The sequence below is a fragment of the Hydra vulgaris genome, chromosome 05 (genome assembly GCF_038396675.1).
Source record: "Hydra vulgaris chromosome 05, alternate assembly HydraT2T_AEP".
Lineage (NCBI taxonomy): Eukaryota > Metazoa > Cnidaria > Hydrozoa > Anthoathecata > Hydridae > Hydra > Hydra vulgaris.
The window spans coordinates 41,987,853-42,010,000 of NC_088924.1; the positions used below are offsets into that span (position 1 = coordinate 41,987,853).

Here is a 22,148-nt window from a genome sequence, read left to right on the forward strand (position 1 = left end):
CTTAATTACTTAAATTGTTTGATGTACATAGAGTAAAGTTACTAGAATCTATGCAGTTTTGGGATTTTAAGTCCTTTGATAAGTTTTTATAAAAGCTCAAAAGTCATTGAGAAAAGTTAGGTAATTTTGTGATATGATATTTAATTTCGTGATAGTGGTTAGGTAATTTCGTGAATACACAATAATATTTAAATTTTTCTTTATTAATTAAGTATAACATCTGGTATAATATAACAATTAAATAGGTTGATCAGGAGGAGTCAGACACTTTGCACTTGAATCCCTTTTTGGCCTATTAGGGTTAGGTGTGGTTGGCTCTACAGATGGAATAGTTAACAATGTTTGTATAGCAGTATTACTGTGTGGTTGAATTTCTGTACTTTGAATCTCTCTGTTTGTCAATTGAGATGGAGCTATTGCTTCTGGAGGAATGGCATTTTTATTTAAAGGGCAAATGCCACTTTTTTTAAATGCATTTTCTATATTTTTTTTAGAAAAGCTTTTAATAAATGCTGGATTCAATATTGTATGAAAAGTTGTCCGATTTGGTTTTTCTCCAGGATTTTCCCTCATAAAGTCATTTAAGCTAGTGGCCCAGTTTGACTTAAGTGGCTTGTATATTCCTACATCTAGTGGTTGTAATAAATGACTAGTATGAGCTGGAAATGTAAATAAATATATTTCATTTTCTTTTGCAAGTAATATAACATCCATGTTAATGTGTGATGCATGTGAATCCATGAATAATATCACAGGTCGTTCACTTGGAATAGAATCAATAAAAAATTTAAACCATTCCAAAAATAAGTCACTATTAATCCATCCTTTTGGAGATAATTTTACCATACAGTTTGGTAAACAATCAGCTTTAAGATTATCGTTCCATCTAACGCCTTTGAATATAATTAAAGGTGGAATCCATGATCCATTGGCACATACACATCCTAAAAGTGTATGCGTTTCTCCACGATCAGCATAAGTTCTTTTATAAACATAACGTTTACCAATAGCAGTGACTACTTTATTAGGCTTTACTACATAAGATAGTCCAGTTTCATCACAATTCCAAAGGCGGCCAGGCATATCTTTAATACCTAATTGGATCATTAATGAATCAAGTTTTGAATAAAAATCACTGATCATATGACTGTTAGCCATCGATGCCCTATAAGCAGCAAGATTTTCAGGAACTCTAAGTGTAAGTATTCGTATAGAGAAAGATATTATTATCATTTAACTATATAGTTATATCGTGCTTAAAACAATTTTTAATGTCATTATATTTAATAAAAGAAACATGATTAAAAATGTAAATTCATTTGAGGTGAAAACGTTAAGAAAATGTGTAACTGCGATAAGGAATCATAAGTTATAGGAAGTTAATAAAAAAACAAAAGTTTTACCATTAAATCAAGCATCTTTTCTAGTTTAATATTTAATAAAAATAATTTACTTACCTTAAAACACAAGTCTGGAAATAAAAATGTTGGACAAGTACTCCAAACAAATGTGCTGAACGCACGTTAAATAATGCTAAAGAATGTACAAACTGATAGTAAACAATTGACGTATCACACGCACCCAACGACTATTTGTGAATCGACAGTAGTACCCCGGAGTACCATTTGACGCAATTTCGATGTTTTTGACTAATAGGTATGTTCGCTACAAATGCCGAGCGAAATATCACGAAATTACATATATCACGAACATACCTTCCTTTACCCTACTGTATATATCTATATCTATATATATATCTATATATATATATATGTCAATAAGTATATGTATATATATATCTATATATATATATATATATATATATATAAATATATATATATATATATATATGTAAATTATGTTAGTGTATTTTACAAATAGAGTGCTCAATGTTCTTAAAGAACAGAGCACTAATAAATTAGTAAAAAACACTTATCTAACTTTTATCTTCTACTTTAAGTTTCACCATTGCTGGATCATCAGGAAGAGTTACTAAATCTCTAAAAAATTCAATTTATAGAAAAGAATATTTTTCAGGAAGTTATAAATTATTATAAAAAAATTTTTAATTACTATATATTTTTTTTTTTGTTAACGGGAAGTTACAAAAAGTAATAATTAAATAATTTTCTTTGGAATGGGAATAGTTTAATTTGGTCGTTTGTTTTTATAATTTTTTAAGAGGTATTCATTTTCGTGCCTACATTTAGAAATTAATTCAGATTTTTTATTTAATAAATTTTCTTGATTTAAATGAGTAATTATTTCAAATTTTTCTTTGTTTTCTATGTTTGGGAGAAAAATTTGTAATAATTACTCATTTAAATCAAGAAAATTTATTAAATAAAAAATCTTAATTTCTAAATGTAGGCACGAAAATTAATACCTCTTAAAAAATTATATAAAAAAAAAAAAAAAAAAATAGTAACTAAAAATTTTTTATAATAATTTATAACTTCCTGAAAAATATTTTTTTCTATTATTATTTATAAATTGAATTTTTTTTGAGATTTAGTAACTCTTCCTGATGATCCAGCAATGGTGAAACTTAAAGTAGAAGATAAAATTTAGATAAGTGTTTTTTACTAATTTATATATATATATATATATATATATATATATATATATATATATATATATATATATATATATATATATATATATATATATATATATATATATATATATATATATATATATCCGGTTTTCGGGGACATTATTAGGGGGAGGGATAATACTGCTGAGTTAAGTCAAATCCCATGCGGGGAATCATCAAAAAATCATATGCTTTTGCTTGTAATGCATAGCTGTTTAATAAAGGGGATTTTGTCTTATAATCTACTTAACATAAAAGACTAAAATAATGAGGTGTATTAAAAAAATTTTATATTGCATGAATATGATGGCAGATTTTAGTTTAGTTCTTTTATTTTTAAAATAAGAGGGATGTTCTTTTATTCTTTTATAAATGTGTCACATTCTCTAAAAAATCTATTGTATAATTTGGGTCACATTGATGTTTAATTAAACTAGAAATATTAAAATTTTTAGTACAAATTATATAAAAGGATCTTTACATTGACTGGTTATTTGCACTTATATCAGATGTAACACTATTAATTTTAAATCTTATTTCTTCAATGTAATTTAGTATCGTTTTCTAAAACACCTCTATAAACAGAACTTCCAGTATAATAATATGCTAAAGTTTATTTTCATCTTGCAGGTATTTCTCTAAGCATAAAAACTAAAATATGATAAGCTTGGCCGTAATGTGGCAGACCTGTATTTCAGGCACCCCCCTTAGTATGTCCGTAAAAAGCATGTCACGTTTTACGCATAACATTTATTGAAAATTATACTCTTAGCCTGAACCCAAAAATAAAGTTTATTCTATTGAAAGCCATACCCTAACTAACCCTAAGCCAAACCCTGAGATTGACCCTAAGGGTAAGGGTCAGCGTTTGATTAGGGTATGGTTATTTTCAACAATATTCGTTTCGTATAAGACTTTATCACGGACTTACTAAAAGGGGTGCCTAAAATACACGTCCGCTCATAATGTTACGGTAATATAACAATTCCATAGTATGAGATTGAGATGTATTATAGTTAACACTTTCAGTTATTGACATTTTATCAAGAATTAAAGCACGTTCTTTTTCATGAATTTTTATGACATTCACTTCATATTTCATAAACTTTTACAAATATTAAACAAAAATGTAATAGTTAGTTCACTCGCAGTTAAGGTTAGTTTCCACTCCTCCGTTTTTTTTACAGGAACGGGAAAATAAAGGAAAAAATAGTTTCGCGGGTATGCGTAGTATAACTTTTAATTTGTCCCAAGGAAAACTATGCATGCTCACGTGATTATTTTCCCTTCTCTATTTCGTTCCCGTTGAAAAATGGATGAGTGGAAATTCACTTTTAGTTAAACCATAAAAATCAAACATTCAATCAAAAAAGATCACACGTAATATCGCTCTCTGAGTATTAAGGCTCTCTAGGAAAATGCAACTTCGACCTACCGACAAAAAAAAAAATTTTTACATAGCGTAATAAAAAAATTGCCTAAGCATACCTTTTTTTAATCCAAGTTTTGCCTCTTTCAACTTTATTTCAAATTTATTTTACCACTTTACTTATTTTAATTTATTTTAAACTTTATTATATTTTTTATATTCTTACGTTTAACAACAAAACAACGAAATCATAAACATTACAATTGAAAATGATTAGCAATTCAAAAATGTCCCTCTTTGTAAAAGAAATTAGTTTTTTTGTTTTAAAATGTGCTCCCAATTAAATTAAATTTTGTTTTATAATATAAAAAGCAATAAACAAATTTAAAATATTGACAATAAAAAAAAAAAAAAAAAGGAACGTACAGAAAATAAACGTTTTTCTATTCTTTTTCTCGTTCTTTATTAACTTACTTTCTCAAAGAGAAAGCTTTATCGATTGTTGCGGTAATTGAGGAAAAGCCTACAAATAATATTATAAAATATTATGATTTTTTTTTTTAATTTTTACTTTTACGGTTATCAAGTTAGGAAAAAAAAAAAAAATTAGCAAATATTTTGTTTTCAATGTATATACATATATGAATATATCACTATAACACTATAACACAAGAAGCAGTGACTGTTGCAAACACTCCAACGCCAAAACCGTAAGTAAAATACAACTATTTTATGTTCTTTTATCAAATTATTTTTTAAAAAAAATTTGTGTTTTTCAAGTAAAACTTCCGGTCTGCATCAATGCGGAAATATGATATTGAAACCTTTGTTTATTAACTAATTATAAATTACAAAACATTTAAGAGCCATTGTCTGAGAAATCTAGGCAAAATAAGCAAGTTCTGAAAGTGATGTCTTCAGATTGTCCTCATTTTCATATATTTTGTAAAAAACAATGAGAGTAGGTCACTGGGAAATTATTTTTCGAAAATTCCTATTTATTTTGGAGATATTTGGTCCCAAAAATTTGACCCATTTTGTGAAAATATTTGCGCAAGAAGTGCAAATGCTTCTTTGTGGGGCAATTTTAGCAACATGAATATGATAGACACATTTCTTTTTAATTTTTTTGCTTATCTGGGTAGATTTCTACAGTAAAAGTAAAAATTCAACATTTTTACATTTTTGGTTATCTAGAAATCATGGTCTGAAACCACTCATTTTGAAATTTTACCCTAACTTTGAGCTCTAATATCTCTTAAAGCCATTACTTGCATGTAGTTTTCTTAGGTGTTTTTGAAAAACACTTAGGCATACATTGATTATATGGAACAAAAATCATGTGCATGCAAAGGGCGTAACCTGCCTAAAGTCACTTTTTGCGTTCAACGCGCCTCGATAAACTACCCATAAAAACTTTGGCCTTAGATCTGTCATAAACAGTATAAGTTCTTTAATTTCCTTAAACATGCATCTTCCAATATCTGAAAAAAAAATCCATGTGCTTGGATGGTAAAAAACCTACAGGAGTTCTACAAGTAGCCTTATTTTGCCAAATTTTTACTGAAAAAATACCCTAGCAACAGTATAGATATGCTTAGCAATATCTATACTGATGCTAGGGTATTTTTATGCTAGGGCTACTTTACAGCTCTAATAATTAGTACTGTAATTAAATATTTTGATATAATACATTTTTGGTAATGGAATTGTACATGAACACTTGATAAAAAGTAGTTTTTTAACTTTGTCAATGAAAGAAAGAACCATTAAACTTCAAGAATAATGTTTTTTCTATTAAATATTGGTGGGAAATACAGTTTTTTAAGAATTATAAGAAAACAAAAATTTTTAGAAAGTTTATTAATTGCCAATCTGAATTTCCACGTTGTCAATATTGTCTTTTGAGAGTGAATAATCTCCTCTTTGATTAGTTGGTGTTGTTGCATCAATCCTATAAACAATGTCAAGAGATAAATATTGGAGGGTATTTTCTTTAGCCACTTGGTGCAGCTCTTTCCAGGTGCAGCAGAATATTCCATACAAGAAACATATATGTCATCATCATTTACCTAATGGTTGAGGTAAAGACAAAGTAACGTCTATAGTCATTGCTGCTTCCTAACTATTCCTTGAAATTAATTAAAGTGGTTAATTAACCAATAATTTTGTATTTCAATGCAATAGATCACAAAAATGAATAATGATCATATTTGTTGAGTTGTCCCATATTCACTTGGCTTTATCAGTGTCCTCAGTTGCTGGTGAACTTGCTCTGGACTCATTTTCTTCCCACGTTCTTCTCCAGCCATAAACATCTGCATTAGAAATGTATTTTGCTTTGAAGAATATCTAAATATTTATCTTTTTGGTAATGTTTATCCAGTGATGTTTGTAAAGTTTTCAATCCCTTGTTTAATGATAGAATGGGATAATAGCAGGTGATCAGAAGAATTAAGGCTTGAATTTAGGTTCATTTTGTTGACATAAGAAAGGCTTTCCCTGTCTACCATAGATTTTGCAACAGATTGAGAAGTGTGGTTTTCTGAAAGCATGTGTTCTGTTAACAATTCAGTATCATAAAATTATTCAGCACAGCTAATTTGTGTACAAAACCTAAGTGTTAACACTTCTACAACACATTTTTTTTGGAAACTGATGGTGCAGTATAACTTCTGCAATATGAACTATAACGCTTAACAATTTGAACTAAAGAATGGAATGTCACATTAGTTTTGTTTCATTTTTTACCTTTACCAATTGGGAAGTATCTCCACATTATCATGTGACCAGAGAAAAACTGAAAAGAATGATGACTTATTTTTTATGTTGAGAATCAGATTTGGTCCTGATAAAGTAGAAGCTTTGGAGTCTATAGCAACTTCAGCGACATCAGCATTTTGAATTCCTTTACCATTATGAAGAGCCTCATGAATATCTTCTGCAGTCAACAAATTGTTTCCAGCATTAACAAAACTTCTTATGACACATTTTGCCTTTGCTGACTCTTTGTCACATTGATCTTTTCCACATGACAGCTTATTGTAATTGTATCTTTTAAGAAAGAATTGTTTTGCTTTGAAAACTTTGTAAATGGCTTCTAAGTAGAAGTTGCCATGATAAGATTATGCGTTATCTGACTTAGCATAAGGGTTTTTTAAACAAGGAAAATCATTTCTAACTTTGGCCAAAACAACATCAGCAAGACAGAGTACATTAACAAGGCTTTTGCTGTCATCTATAGACAGCAGTGAAATAGACTTTTTTTCTTAATTGACCATTTACCTTGACTGTGCTTACCTCATTTTAGCAATCAACCACAAGCCTGGTTGATTGCTAAAATTAGGTTAGCACAGTCAATGCATTTTTCATCGTCAGCAGCTATAATGGGTTGATTTAAGTCTGGATCTATATCTTATTTCACGAAGAATTCTCCGTAAAGAAGTATCTGACATAAGGAGATAATTAGTTTCTTGGCAAATTTCTTTATAAAATGTGAATGTATGGCTAAACTTCATCATGAAAATGGCATTAGCCACTTTTTGTTCATCTCCACTGTCAAGCTTTATTTTATTTACACTGTAAGCTACATCTTGCAGCAAACCTCAACAAAACATAAATTCCAAAAATTTTCTATTTTTTCCTGTGGCATTTGGCATATGTTTACCTTTTCCTTTTTTGGTATGGAAAATCCTCTGCTTTCTTTTTGCAACTTGCATACTTTTTCTATTTGATGATTTTTGAAATCAAAGATTTTCATTGTTTCTTGAGTGAACTTGTTATGATTAAAAACTGAAAGCAAAAGAATCGCTAAAGAATCATAAGGAGTCGCTTTTTTGAAACATCGTAATTGGTACAACATAGTCTTCTAGAACCAGTTGAGTTAAAGCATCTTCATCCTCATTGTGTAACACTTAAGTAATCAGTGCCTTTTATTGACCAGGTGCAATTGCTTCAGCAAATATCTTCTCAAGCTGCATTTTAAATTTTTCAAGTTTCTTCTAAACTTTCTATTATAAATCAAAGAAAACAAATATATTAATATAAATCTCATAAATCAAGGATTATTTCAAAATAATAATAACTTAAAATGTTATCTATAGCAAGAATGTTATCTATACCATCTAAATGTTATCTATAGCATCTTTTAACTTATTTTGAAAAACAGAAAAACAAATAAAAGGATCAAGATTAGGCAAAACTATTTTATTCCAAAGGTAAGGTGCGCAATAAGTAATACAAAATTTATTAAACTTTGTTCTACAAAATGGTTCATTTAGCAAATCATTATTTCTCAGTGATTACTTATTATAAAATTTCAATGTAATGTTTAGTTGCCGAATGCTATTTCGAAACTAGTACAATACATCATACAACAAGATATTTTAAAAATGAGTGTTTTAAAAGTAGAACTCGAATTAAAGTTTAACATAATAAGATATCAATCATGACATTTAGAAGTTTTTACTGCGTTACATAAGAAGAAAAATTAATAAGTGCAAATTAACATTTAACAAGTCTGTTGCCATTGCATGCCTTGAACCTTTTGTTAAGTACCTTGTTAAGTACCTACATGATACTGGGATTTGGTTCGGCAAGAAGGGAGATTTTATTAGTATGGCTATATTTATATATATGAATAAAAATACAACAATTTGTAGTGAAGTTCTATATATATATATTTAAATTGTTCAGAATTTAAGTAATATTTTGGTTAGTATAATAAACAGGAGTCTTATATTAAAGGGTTTTTTTTTTTTTGAAATATTTTTTAAACATTTTCCTAAAAAAAATCAATATAAAATGAATGGTATTAATGACCACGCAGAAGTTTTACAAAGTCAAAGTATTTTATGATCAATTGTTTTTACATAAAATAACCAAGGTTACCATGCAGTAATTTTCAAACAATTTGCAACTCTCATTTTCTAGAGACCTCCATCAGACATGTTTTTGTGTTTAAATTTTTTTAATAATTAAATTGCAAGTTTTGTTATAGCTGCATAAGTGTAAATCAAAATAAATACCATTATCAACGGGATTAGATAAATGATGATCAGCTATATCACAAGGTAGTTGGTCAAAAGCATTGACGAGGTATTTAACTTTAAACGCTAAATAAACACTGTTAATAAGAACACTTTTTTATGATATAATATTAAACTCAAGAGTAATTTGCTAACTTTGGACATTCAGGCATATACACTGATATAATATTATTATATTGATGTATTATATTGATTATTATGATGTATTATTATGATTATGATGTATTATATTGATGTCTTTGTGTGCTTATATAAATATCTATTTACATTGCAAAAGTAATTTTATTTTAGCTACCTGGAATGATATTACTTCTGGAGTAAAAAAACATCTTGAAAGAAATGGTCTGAAAGTGTCATACAATGAAGATTATTCAACTGATGACCCAACTCCTCAAGATATAAAGCAGACCCTTTCTAATGCAGTAAAGAAATCTCATGGTAATTAACAATTTTTTTAAATTTGTTTTATTTATATTTAGAAATCTACCCAACTTGCTATCTATTTTATTTGATTATATATATATATATATATATATATATATATATATATATATATATATATATATATATATATATATATATATATATATATATATATATATATATATATATATATATATATATATATATATATATATATATATATATATATATATATATATATATATATATATATATATATGCTAATTGTGCTTTTAATGGTCATATACTAAAAATAAAGTAGAATAAAGGAAAACTATTCCAAAATTTATGCCAAATAAAAACTGAAAAATTGTAAAAAAAAGCAAAACTGCACCAAAAAAACTAAAAAAAATCAAAGGAAAAAAATGTGTTTTTTTGCAACTATATATATATATATATATATATATATATATATATATATATATATATATATATATATATATATATATATATATATATATATATATATATATATATATATGTATATATATATATATATATATATATATATATATATATATATATATATATATATATATATATATATATATATATATATATATATATATATATATATATATATATATATATATAAGGTTAACAAAAAAACTCTGGTGCAAAACTTCACATTGAAGTTAGGTGTTTTGCATCAGAGCTGTTTGTCTAAGCGAACAACCCTAGTAAATAACTTGCCTAAAAAAGAATCATTTTAACTCCATGACCAAGACTCATAGTTTATAGAGTTTATGTTTCACTTACATATTTAGTATTCCTTATCCAGCATACCCAACCTACCTTTCTATATATATTTTCAATGTTTAATATAATTCTTTATTATTGTTATTATTATTTTTTGAAATAATGTTACTATTATTACAAAAAATAATAATAACAATAAGAAAGAGATTATATTTAACATTGAAAATATATATAGAAAGGTAGAATTTACAGCCATTAAAAAAGTACTTTACACATGATGCAACAAGTAGATTTTTTTTCTTGATATTAATTTGTTTAATATATCTTCTGCTACTTCAAATTGGTTACTAGTCACTAGTGGTGTTCCACAAGAATCTGTTCTAGGACCTCTTCTATTCGTTTTAAACATCAATGATATTACAGACCTAGTTAGCAATCCAATGAAGTTATATGTTGATGACTGCAAAGTTGTTTCCACTAGTTTGACCCCTGACAGTCCAATTATGCTCCCGAATGATATAAATCAAATCAATCAGACTACAATCTGGTACTTACATCTTAACTACAAAAAGTGCCTTATCTTGCACTTCAACAAAAACAAAAATCCCAACCACCAATACTATATCTTGACTCCTCAACGGTTGCAACATCTCGAATCCTCTTACAACAAAAGAGATCTTGGTATTTGCATTTTACACAACCTCAAATGGGACATGCATGTCAAAATAATATCATTAAAAGCTAACTCTGTCCTCAGTCAACTAAAGAAAGCTTTTATCTATAAAAATGCACAAGCCTGGAAGAGACATTTCACATTGCTGGTAAGACTCTCGAGTATGCTGATCCTGTATGGAATTTTTTTTCTGCTCACAACATAAAATTTAAAAAAGTTCAAAACCACACCACCAAAGAAATTCCGCTTTTTAGAGTGTTATCCAGCAAAGCGAGATTATCACATCTTCACCTCACCTCACTAAATAAAAGACACAATCGACGTGATTTAATCTACAACATGAGATTACATATACATTATTTTCTTGTAAAAGCTTTGCCAAGTCAAGAGAAATTGTTGTCTAAATAAAACCAAGTTTTATGCCTAAATAAAACCAATGTTGAGAATTTTTCCAATGCCACGGGTTAGGGTTTCTCAATATTAATGTTTCTCAATATTAAATATATTTATTATTTACCAGCTAAAATGATATTACACTTTTCTCAATATCATTCTTTAAGGCAAAAGTAAATAACTATTTGAAAAAACTAAATAACTTTGCTTGCTTTTTTGCTTATTACTTAATTACTAAACAATATTTATGAATTAATAATACATTGATATTAATATTATTAAATTTTATTAATTAATAAAATATAATTTTTTTTTTCGATTTTATGTTTTTGTATTTCAATTTTATGTTTTTGTCATTTCTTTTATTGTTAGTTGGAAAATGTTATGTTTTTTAAAATAAAATGTTTTTTTTTTAAATACAAACCATTGTTTTTAAAACATACATGTTATCGAAAATCATTCTAGAGGAGGGGACGGCGCAAAGTTTTAAAACTCGTAACTTAAACTACCTTAACATCTCAATTCGAAATTTTTATATTACTATATTTTTATTTTATCATTTAACTCTGTATGTATGTATGTATGTATGTATGTATGTATGTATGTATGTATGTATGTATGTATGTATGTATGTATGTATGTATGTATGTATGTATGTATGTATGTATGTATGTATGTATGTATGTATGTATGTATGTATGTATGTATGTATGCATGCATGCAAGTATGTATGTATGTATGTATGTATGTATGTATGTATGTATGTATGTATGTATGTATGTATGTATGTATGTATGTATGTATGTATGTATGTATGTATGTATGTATGTATGTATGTATGTATTTATGTATGTATGTATGTATGTATGTATGTATGTATGTATGTATGTATGTATGTATGTATGTATGTATGTATGTATGTATGTATGTATGTATGTATGTATGTATGTATGTATGTATGTATGTATGTATGTATGTATGTATGTATGTATGTATGTATGAATTTAGGTGTTGTTTCATTTGGTATTTTTATGTATTTTAATTGCATATATCACTTTAAAATACATTTTTAAAAAGTTTAAACATTTATTTACATACATTGTCTTCTTTTATATTTATTTTAGTTTTTTTATTATAAGTGTATAAAGAAGTTTTTTTATAAAATTTGTATAAAGAAACTTTTTTGATGGTTTCCACAATCCTTTTGTAACTTCATCTTGTAACTTTAATAGCTGAAATAACTTTTCAATTGACTGTCAATAATAACAATATATACTGTATGGAAAGTTTTTGAATGTTTTTAAATACTTAAGTATTTTAATACTAAAACTTTTAAAATATATTTGTAGTGATTTAAAATTTAAATATGATATTTAAGGCTTTAAAATGTTCTCAGCAATTAGCAATAAAACTTATTTATATCGTTAACTTGATAGCTTTTAGATGAAAAACTTACTTGGCTCACAAATTTCGGTCAAATAATTTTTTTTTTGATATTTTCGTTGCAAGATGCTATTTTAGAATTAATTTAGATAAGTAACAAAAGAATTTATTATTACAATTAGCAATAAAACTTATTTACATCGTTAGCTCGATAGCTTTTAGATGAAAAACTTGATTGGCTCATCAATTTCGGTCAAATAATTTTTTTTTTTTTAATATTTTCGTTGCAAGATGCTATTTTAGAATCAATTTAGATAAGTAACAAAGGAATTTAAGGAGCAGAGTGAGGTTTGATCTACGCACGAGGGCAGCAGGTAAATTTAATCAGTGAATTTAAATATCTAGTAAATTTTGTATTTAAATATAAAAATAGATAATAATTAATTTTTTTATTTATAAATTTTGTTTGTAAATTAAACTTTTGCATTCACAAATTGAATAAAAAAAAAAATACAAAAATTTATATAAATTTAATTATATAAATTTATATAATAAGTTATACATTTACATAAGTTATACATTTACATAGCATGTTTCATTTTTGACTTTTTTGTTGTTATTTTTGGTGTACTTTACCAGCAAATTTAGTTTACCGAAATTATTTTTAGTTCCCTTAATAAAAAAACATTTATAATATGAAAAGATTTTTGTAACTTTTTCAATTTAAGATAAACAATAAAAATGTAAAAAAAAAGAGTTTTTGAATAGTTAGAATAAATTAAAAAAATAGTTTGAACTTAAAATTTAATTTAAAAATTTAATTTAATTTAAAAATTTAAAGTTTAAAAAAATAGTTTAAAAATCTAAACTAAAGAATAACGTCAATTAAAATATAAAAAATAAAGTTAATGATAACGCTTTTTTTCACATTAAACATAAAAAAATGTTGTTCTTGACCAATTTAGTTTAATTCATTTCTTAGTGGCCCACAATAATTACATTTTCTGCATAGCATTTAAAATCTGAGTTTGATTTTTTATGTTTTTTTCTGAATACTTTTTATTTTTTAAGGAATGCTTATGATAAGCAAAATATTTTTTTCGTTCACTCTTTGTTAAGCCAATATATAGTTTATCTGGTACATTTTTAGAAGAAGCAACAAAAATACATAGCACCTTTTATTTTATAACATTTTATAACAGTAGAGTAATTTGTGTAAACTAAGAATAATTACTTTGCATTATAAAAAGAGTAAATTGACATGATTGCTAATAAATGTAATAATGATAGATTTCAAATGAAGGTCGAATGTTTCGAAGATAGGTAATTTTTATTGCAGATGGTGAATTGCTAAAATGATATTTTGTGTTTAAAAGTATTATTATGGTGTTAAGTAACAATAGATAATCAAGGAATTATAAATATCAAATCAAGAATCAAGGAATTATAAATACTTTTATAATATTGATAATATAATTACTATACACCTAGTTTTATTTGAAATAAAAGTTTGCCTCATAACTTGTAAAACTAGAAATTCTTTAACTTTTGTTAACAAAAAAAATGCGTTTTTATATTTGAAATAAAACAGGAACTATATCTTTAATTATTTAAATAGCATGATTTTTTTAGATAATTAAATGATACTTTCTTAAATAATTAATTTACAATTTTTTTTTCCTTTTCCAAAGATAGATTTAGTAGTAAAACTTTTTAAATAATTTTTTTATCATTTTTTATCTTTTTGTAAATATATTTAACTTTTTTATTTATAAATCTTATTCATTGATACTAATAGGGTATCTAAAGATATGGTTATAAGAATAGAATGCAATCTTTTAAATATATCACAATCAACTTCAGAAAAACTTCATTATTTTTAAATGCTCTTCGGACAGTATTGCCATCATTTCTATTGCTGAACCCCGCTTTAGGCATGTCAACAAATAGGCTTAATCATTCTCTGAAGAGTAACTAAATCTCTTTCTTTCTTATATTTTATTTTATTTCTTTTATAAGTTTACAGATAATTTTTTTTTTTATTATTCTCAAATTAATTTTTTTTTTTTAATATTTAATATAACTTTCTGATTTTCAAATTTTTCAGTTTTCCTTATTGGAGGTTACAGTACTTTTGTTCGCAAAGTCATGTTGCAAGCTAAGATTTTAGGATTAAATTCAGCAGGCTATGTTTTCTTTTCATACGAGGTACTGCTTCATGACTGCAGAAACATATCAAAGTTATCAATACAAGATAAAGATGAATGTGAAGCACTTAATGGATTACTTGATATTAGCTTGTTTGTTCCAGATGATGTCAACTACAGAAATTTTTCACTTCTTGTAAGAGAAGAGATGAAAAATAAGCCTTTTAATACCCCAATTGACGCAGATGTTGAGGTAAAATTATTTACATTACAATATTTGCTATATATGGTCTTTTCAGCTTGATTTACTAAAAAAGTGACACATTATTGCTATATAGTTTAAAGAATTGTTTTTTTTTTGATATTCAGTAATATTGTATATGCATAATATTTTAAAACAATATTTATATAATTTTTCATAGTTTATTTTAAATATAAGTAAAGACTTTTTTTAATAGTCCTTTAATTACTTCTCTGAAATAATTTTTTTTCAAAAATTCTTTCTGAAATAAATTCTGTTTTTGCAACATTTTACAAATTACATAATTGTTTACAAATAGTACTATTACCAATATTAATTAAATACCTAATGTTAATGAAGACAGTACCATTGCAAATAATAATTAAAAAAATGCCGTACGAACACAATAAGCCACTTGTTTTTGTAGGTTGAATATTTGAAAGTTAGACAAAGTTATATTAACTTTTAATTTTATTAAACTTATTAAAGTCATATCATAAACACAGTGACACAGGACACAGTGACTCTGATTGACATCTGAGTGCAGAGAACGGATTGGTGGATGCTTTTTTTTAATAAATTTTATAAATAAATTTAAAAACGAAAAAAGAAAAAATAAGAAAATAAGAAAAAAAAAATTAAAATAAAAAAGCAAAAAAAAAAAATAAACAAAAAAATAAAAAACCAAATCAAATAAATTAAAAAAAAAAAAAAGAGAGAAAAGAAAATACAATAAAAAACAAAGTTAAAAGAAAAAAGCATTCAAAAATGGAAAGTAGTTAAAAAGAATCAAAATAAAATATAAAAATTGTTTTTGAAGAAACAAAAAAGAATAATTTTTAGATTTTAATAATTTTGAGGGACGGTGTTTGTTTGCTGGGTATTATGCCATTTCCTTTTTTATTTGAATAATTTTATTTATTATGAAAACTCTATACTTTTTGTGACTAAATGTTTGTGTGACATGTTTTTATTTGTGATTGTTATTGATTTTGTTTGTTTGTTTATTTATTGTTATTTTTTAATGAAATATTTTTATTACTTTTATTGTTTTTATTATGATTATTGATATTAAGATTATTATATTTATTAAATCATTGTTACTTTTTTTTGCAGTAATTATTTTAGTTACATGGTAGGTTGTTACGTTTTGTCAGTATGTAACTGCTTGTAACTTTCCTGTCTGTGCATAATGATCAATAATTGTTTTAGACTGATATCGGTTTGTTATTATATAATTTTCTTATTATTCTTATAATTGTTAATTTATCATCATTATTATCATTACTATTTGTATTATTAATACTATTTCATGGTATTTACTTAAAATTAGTTTTGAACTATTTGTAAATGACCTCGATTGAAGGATCTTTTTATCGAAATATATTGGTTGATAAAGAAAAACAAATAGTTCATACAAAAAAAGCGATAATAAGAACAAAGTTTAATATACAGTTGTACACACATACACACATATCAGAAAAAAATGGGCCAATAAAATAATATATATTCTTGAATAAAATTAGGTAAAATTTGTATTACACACCATAAGTTATTTGTGCCATAAAATTGGTGAGAAGCATGGTGGTTGTTAGTGTAAAACTTGGTGGTTGTTGGTAAAAAACATGAAGAAAAGGAAAGAGATCTTTGTGAATAAGCACAGAATTTGTAAATTGAAAGATGAAGATAAAACAAGGTGGGTGGCTTGATTTGTAGTGTGTTGGCTGAGATGTTGAATGGTTTAGATGTAGGTGCCGAATGTGGGTTTAAGACCTTTGGAATTCAATTTAAGGTAAAATCCCAGATGGTTAAAAAAAAAGTTCAATGATAAAAACTTTTAATGAAGTCAAAAGTGAGAGGTAATGAAGATTATAGAAAGAATTAATGCCGACAAAGTAAAGAAGATTTATCATCAGTATGCAGTTTGGTTGTAGATCTGAAAAGAGAATAGATGCAACAACAGGCGCAATATTGATTACAATATTGATTGTAAATCAAGTTTAATAAAGATTTTAGGAAAAGAAAAAAGATAATTTGACTTTTAAAAGCTTTCAATAAAGTACCAAAAAAGTTATTGGTTCTTGAGTTTAGACTGAAATCATGTATTTTACACTATTTTATTTCAGTCTATAAAATTACAAGATTTTATAGACTGAAATAAAATATTATTTCTGTCTATAAAAGTTTTTACAAAGCCAAATTAAATAAGCTTTTTAATAATGTTTATATTATTTTGTTTGTTTGCTATATTTGAATATCAAGTCAATCTTGTTTTTAAAAAAAACTGAATCTGAGTCTATTGCAATCTTGTATGAAGGAGTTCCAATCATTAGATATTCTGTTTGTAAAGAAGTTGTGTCTAATTGTTTTATTCTTTGAGTCTTTGCTTAATATCTCTCTTTTGATTCTCATGTTGTGTTTGCATGTGATTGGTAGGGTTTAAGAAATTTAGTTTATCAAATTCTTTGAATATTAGATCTATTATTATTGAATATTAGAATTACTAGATAACCATTTGTTTTGACCACTTGTTTGACCATATTGTTTTAAAGATTTTCTCTTGAGCATTTATCACTGAAATCACTTTTGTGATCAATTTTTAATTTCAAATCAATTTTAGATATATCAGCAAAGAGCTTTACAACTTTGTTTAGATTGTTGTTTAGATTAACACATAAACAATTTATGAATATGAATATGACTAATATTAGATGACCTTGTATAGATTTTTGAAAAATTTATAATATAAATATAAAACACTTATAATATTTTTCCATTCAGATACATATTATTTTAGTACTACTTGCTACATTCTGTTGCTGAGACCTTTGATCTTTACACAAATTTAATAATTTGCGTCAAATGCCAAGTGCTTCTACTTTCACCAAAAACAGTGCAACTGAATCAAAAGCTTTTGCAAAATCTGTCTGCTTATTGACTTAATTACCTGCTTTTTGTAATCAAGGCAAGTTTTTCAAGTAAATTTGTTATGCAACTTTTATTGTTAACAAATCTTGGTTTTTTCAAGGTAATTTTTGACGATATCAATGCTAAATTTTGGTAGCTTACATTTAGTTTTTAATTCCAACACGAGTAATACCATTTTCATCATTGGTTAATTTTTCAATTGTATAGAGTGCTTTTATAGAATCTTGTATACATATGAACAGTAAAACCAAATTTTAATGTTTATATATACAAAAATTGATTTTAGGTTTCGAGTTTGTTGCTTAGTTACTTTATATATTTTTTAGTTTGCTCTCACAAGTAGTTTTATTTCTTTGTTCAGTATTTTATATTCTTCTACTTTAATAAACTAAGTTTGTTGTTTAATTTTCCATAAAGAACAAACTAAAATCTGATAATATAGCAGTTGACCTGGCCACAATGTTTCACTAATTGAAACTAGGGTGGAGGGAGGGGGTCTCGATTTTGTGATGCAATATTTTTTTTTTAGTTTTAAATCTAGAGAAGACTTTTTTTTAATTAAAAGAGTATTTATAAAGCCAAAACCCTAAAAACTAATTTTTAGGGGAGAGGGGCGTACAAAAAGTTGCATAATATTGGGGGGGATAAGGGTCAATTAAGTGTTACAATGCATTATGAGTGGGGAGGGGGTCAAAAAATGTCAAAAACCGGGTGACATAATTTATGGACGCCCCCTGAAGAAGTTGCATTTTATTTTCACTATGATTTATCTTTATCTAGTATTTTTAGATTAGATTCGCTCAAGTTATTTGTTCATAATAACATATCGGAAGAGCAAATTCTTATCTTCTTCAATTTTATTTAACTTTTTTTTCTTATTAAACTATGGTTTTAAACTATTTTATTTTGCACATGTAAGAATCTGGTTTATACATACATTGCTTTTTCATAATTAATAAAACTTTTACTTTCTTTTATGCTATTGATTTCATTTTTTATTACATTGTATTATAATAGTAACTTTGGAGTTACTATTACAATGTTATTGATTTCATTTTGACTTTAGAGTTACTATTATAATACAAGGTGTACTATTTTTGCTCTATAATGGTTTACTTTTTATATAACAGTCATTTTTTAGCCTAATTTTTTTTTGAATTTTTAATGATTTATATAAATAAAAAATTGCATCTTTATTTTATTTACTGGTTTTATAAAATACACAACTAAAGAGTGGATGATTATTTTTTTTGTTCTTTTTATGATCAAAAAGTTGCTCTTTTAATTAACTATTTTCTGTTTATAAATCAGAATTTTTTTTTTCTAAATCACTTTTTGTTTTTCCAAATTTCTTATCTTTTTCTTCCAATTTAAAATGAAAGTTTTTATTGAGTTTTTCTGACTGTAAATTTAGCGATTTTTATTAACTTTTCTGACCATAAATTTACTGATTTTTATGGAGTTTTTCTGACTATAAATTTAGTGGTTTAGTTATACACTGCGACCATTTTCTATTGACGCATGTAGAATTTAGCGGATTTACAGCGTTACAGTGGTAATAAAATTGTTCTAACAGTACCTTTGAATAAGTATATGTAAGAAAACAATGATCTATTATGCATCTGATTATTAATTGTCTTGATTGTATTAAAATAATCAAATTTTTAATATTTACGTGGCAATTTTCTATTGACGCACTAAAGTTTTTACGAGTTTTGTCGCAAATTTCTTATATTCTGTAGTATTTTTTATTTTGTGAGTCGAAATTAAGTTGAACTTAACCAAATGCCGAAAGAAAAGGTCCTTATCGATATTGAAAAAGGTCAAATATTGGCTTATTATCGAGAAAAAGTTCCAAATCGAGAAATTGCTAGAAGATTGAAGAGATCAGATCACGTTATCCGTAATTTCTTGAAAAATCCAACAGATTATGCAACAATAAAAAGGAAACCAAAGAAATCTAAGGTTTCAGACCGTGATAAACGCAGAATTGTTAGACTCGCATCAAATTCATCAAAAAGTTTGAAAACAATTAAGTCAGATTTGGGTTTAAATGTTTGCAAGGAGACAATTAGGAAAGTTCTTAAAGACATCCCACACATTGTACGATCAAAAATTAATAAAGCACCAAATTTGAAGCTCGTTCACAAACAGAAGCGGATGGAATTCGCCCGCGAAAACATGGCACGCGATTGGGAGCAAGTAAGAAATTTTAGATTAAATTCTTATGAATACGTAAGATGTCTAAATAGCTGAATATTTTTGTTTTCAATACCAGGTGATTTTTTCAGACGAGAAAAAGTTTAATCTTGGTGGGCCTGATGGTTTTAGTGGCTACTGGCGTGATTTGAGGAAAGAACCCAAATATTTTTTGACAAGGAATTTCGGTGGTGGATCTTTGATAGTTTGGCTTGGGTTTTGTGCAACAGGAAAGTTAAATTTAGCATTTGCATCTTGCAAAATGAAAAGTTCTGAATACATTGATGTGCTAAAATTATGTTTGATTCCATTTAAAAACAAATATCGACGCAAAAAGTTTGTTTTTCAACAAGACAACGCCAGCATTCACACTAGTAACGAAACTAAAGCTTGGTTTGAAGCTAAAAAAATCGAGCAAATGTGGTGGCCTGCTAGCAGTCCAGATTTGAATCCTGTTGAAAACATCTGGGAAATCATTGTAAGACGTATCTATGCTGACCAGAAGCAATATAACTCTGTGGCAGAGCTAAAAGTAGCAGTATCAGAATGCTGGGAGGATATGGAGCCAAAAGTGCTAGAAAACTTGGTGGAAAGTATGCCAAAAAAAGTTTATCAAGTAATAGAGCGCAAAGGAGGTCCAATCGAGTACTAAAAATGTGATAAAAACATTTTTTTGGATAGTTTTGTTAAAAAATGTGAACTGCGTCTATAGAAAATAGTCAGCTATCTTTTGAACTTAATTCATTTATGATTGACCTCTTTTCAAATTTGACCTCTTTTCAAATTATTTTTTGATAATTTTCATTATTTTTTGATACTTTATTTATAATTTATTGAAATACACTATAAAAATAAAGTTAAGTACGTTTTTAAAACATAATCCACATGCGCCTATAGAAAATGGTCGCAGTGTATTAGTCTTTTTTTATTATAAAAAAAAAAAAATTTTTTAATAATTTTTTGAAAATTTTTGAAAATTATTCTTTTTATTCTTTTCTGAAAACAAATTTTCTTGTCAATAAAAAAAAAATTATGCCTAAATTGCGCTTGTTAATATTTTATAATATTGTTGAACTTTTTCAAAATTATTTCAGTTTTCATTATATAGGTTTTATATATTTTTTCCTATATCAAAATCTTTTACACAGGTTGAAAGCTATGCAGCCTTCCTGCATGATGCTACTATGCTGTATGCCTTTGCTTTGAATAAAACTTTAAATCAGAATGGAAATGTCTCAGATGGTTTTAGTATCGTTAAAAACATGCTGAATTTTACTTTCTCAGGTAAATGTAAATAGTTATATAATTTATATACTAGTCAAATAAATATTTAGCTGGTGTAAAAATCGAATACAAGTTGATGATGAAAAGAATGAGGAGGAGGACAATTCATTATCATCATTGATGATGTCGATAATGATAATGATGATGACGACGTGTGTTAAAGTTTCAATTATTCTTATAGTTATTTGACTGTTTTCATAAAATTTTATTTTTAAAGGAATTGATTTGCATTGTTTTCTAGGTGCATCAGGGAAAGTAAGGATTGATCATAAGGGTGATCGATCCGCTTACTATCAAGTACAAAATGTTCAGAATCTTCAATTTAAACGTGTTGCAAATTACTTCACTGATACTGAAAAGTTTGTCGATACTGAAACTCGTATTTTATGGCCTGGTAAAACAACAGAAGTGCCACGTGGAAAACCAAAATGTGGCTTTGATAATGAATTATGTAAACCAACAGGTGATTTTTTGATTAAGTATGACGTCGTCATAGCTATATTTTTAGTCTCACTAAAAATATAGCTTTGATGCTATTTGTTGTACTTGTTAAATGTATCCTTTATATTTCTTCTTTTTATATCTTTCTATTTTAATATTTTTTTTTATTATAATCATTTTTTGCTTGTTTTTTATCTTAATTGTTATTTATAATTATTCTTTTTCAATGTCTTAGTCTTTTTTCAATTGAATTTGTTATTAATTTATACGGGACAGGTGAATCTT

General features: G+C 26.2%; 1 protein-coding gene across 2 annotated transcripts in view; it reads left to right on the forward strand.

The window, feature by feature from the left end:
• Positions 1-22,148, forward strand: part of LOC100198482 (atrial natriuretic peptide receptor 1) — a 67,200-nt gene that overhangs the window by 8,037 nt on the left and 37,015 nt on the right. Inside the window, exons 1-5 of one of the 2 annotated variants that reach the window (XM_065798240.1) lie at positions 4,517-4,675; positions 9,305-9,451; positions 14,731-15,023; positions 21,287-21,422; positions 21,664-21,885. In XM_065798240.1, the coding sequence (XP_065654312.1) occupies positions 14,772-15,023; positions 21,287-21,422; positions 21,664-21,885 (610 nt within the window). In that variant the 5' untranslated portion in view covers positions 4,517-4,675; positions 9,305-9,451; positions 14,731-14,771. Of the gene's footprint in view, positions 1-4,516; positions 4,676-9,304; positions 9,452-14,730; positions 15,024-21,286; positions 21,423-21,663; positions 21,886-22,148 lie in introns of those variants that run through there. The other variant, XM_065798239.1, reaches the window with a different exon arrangement.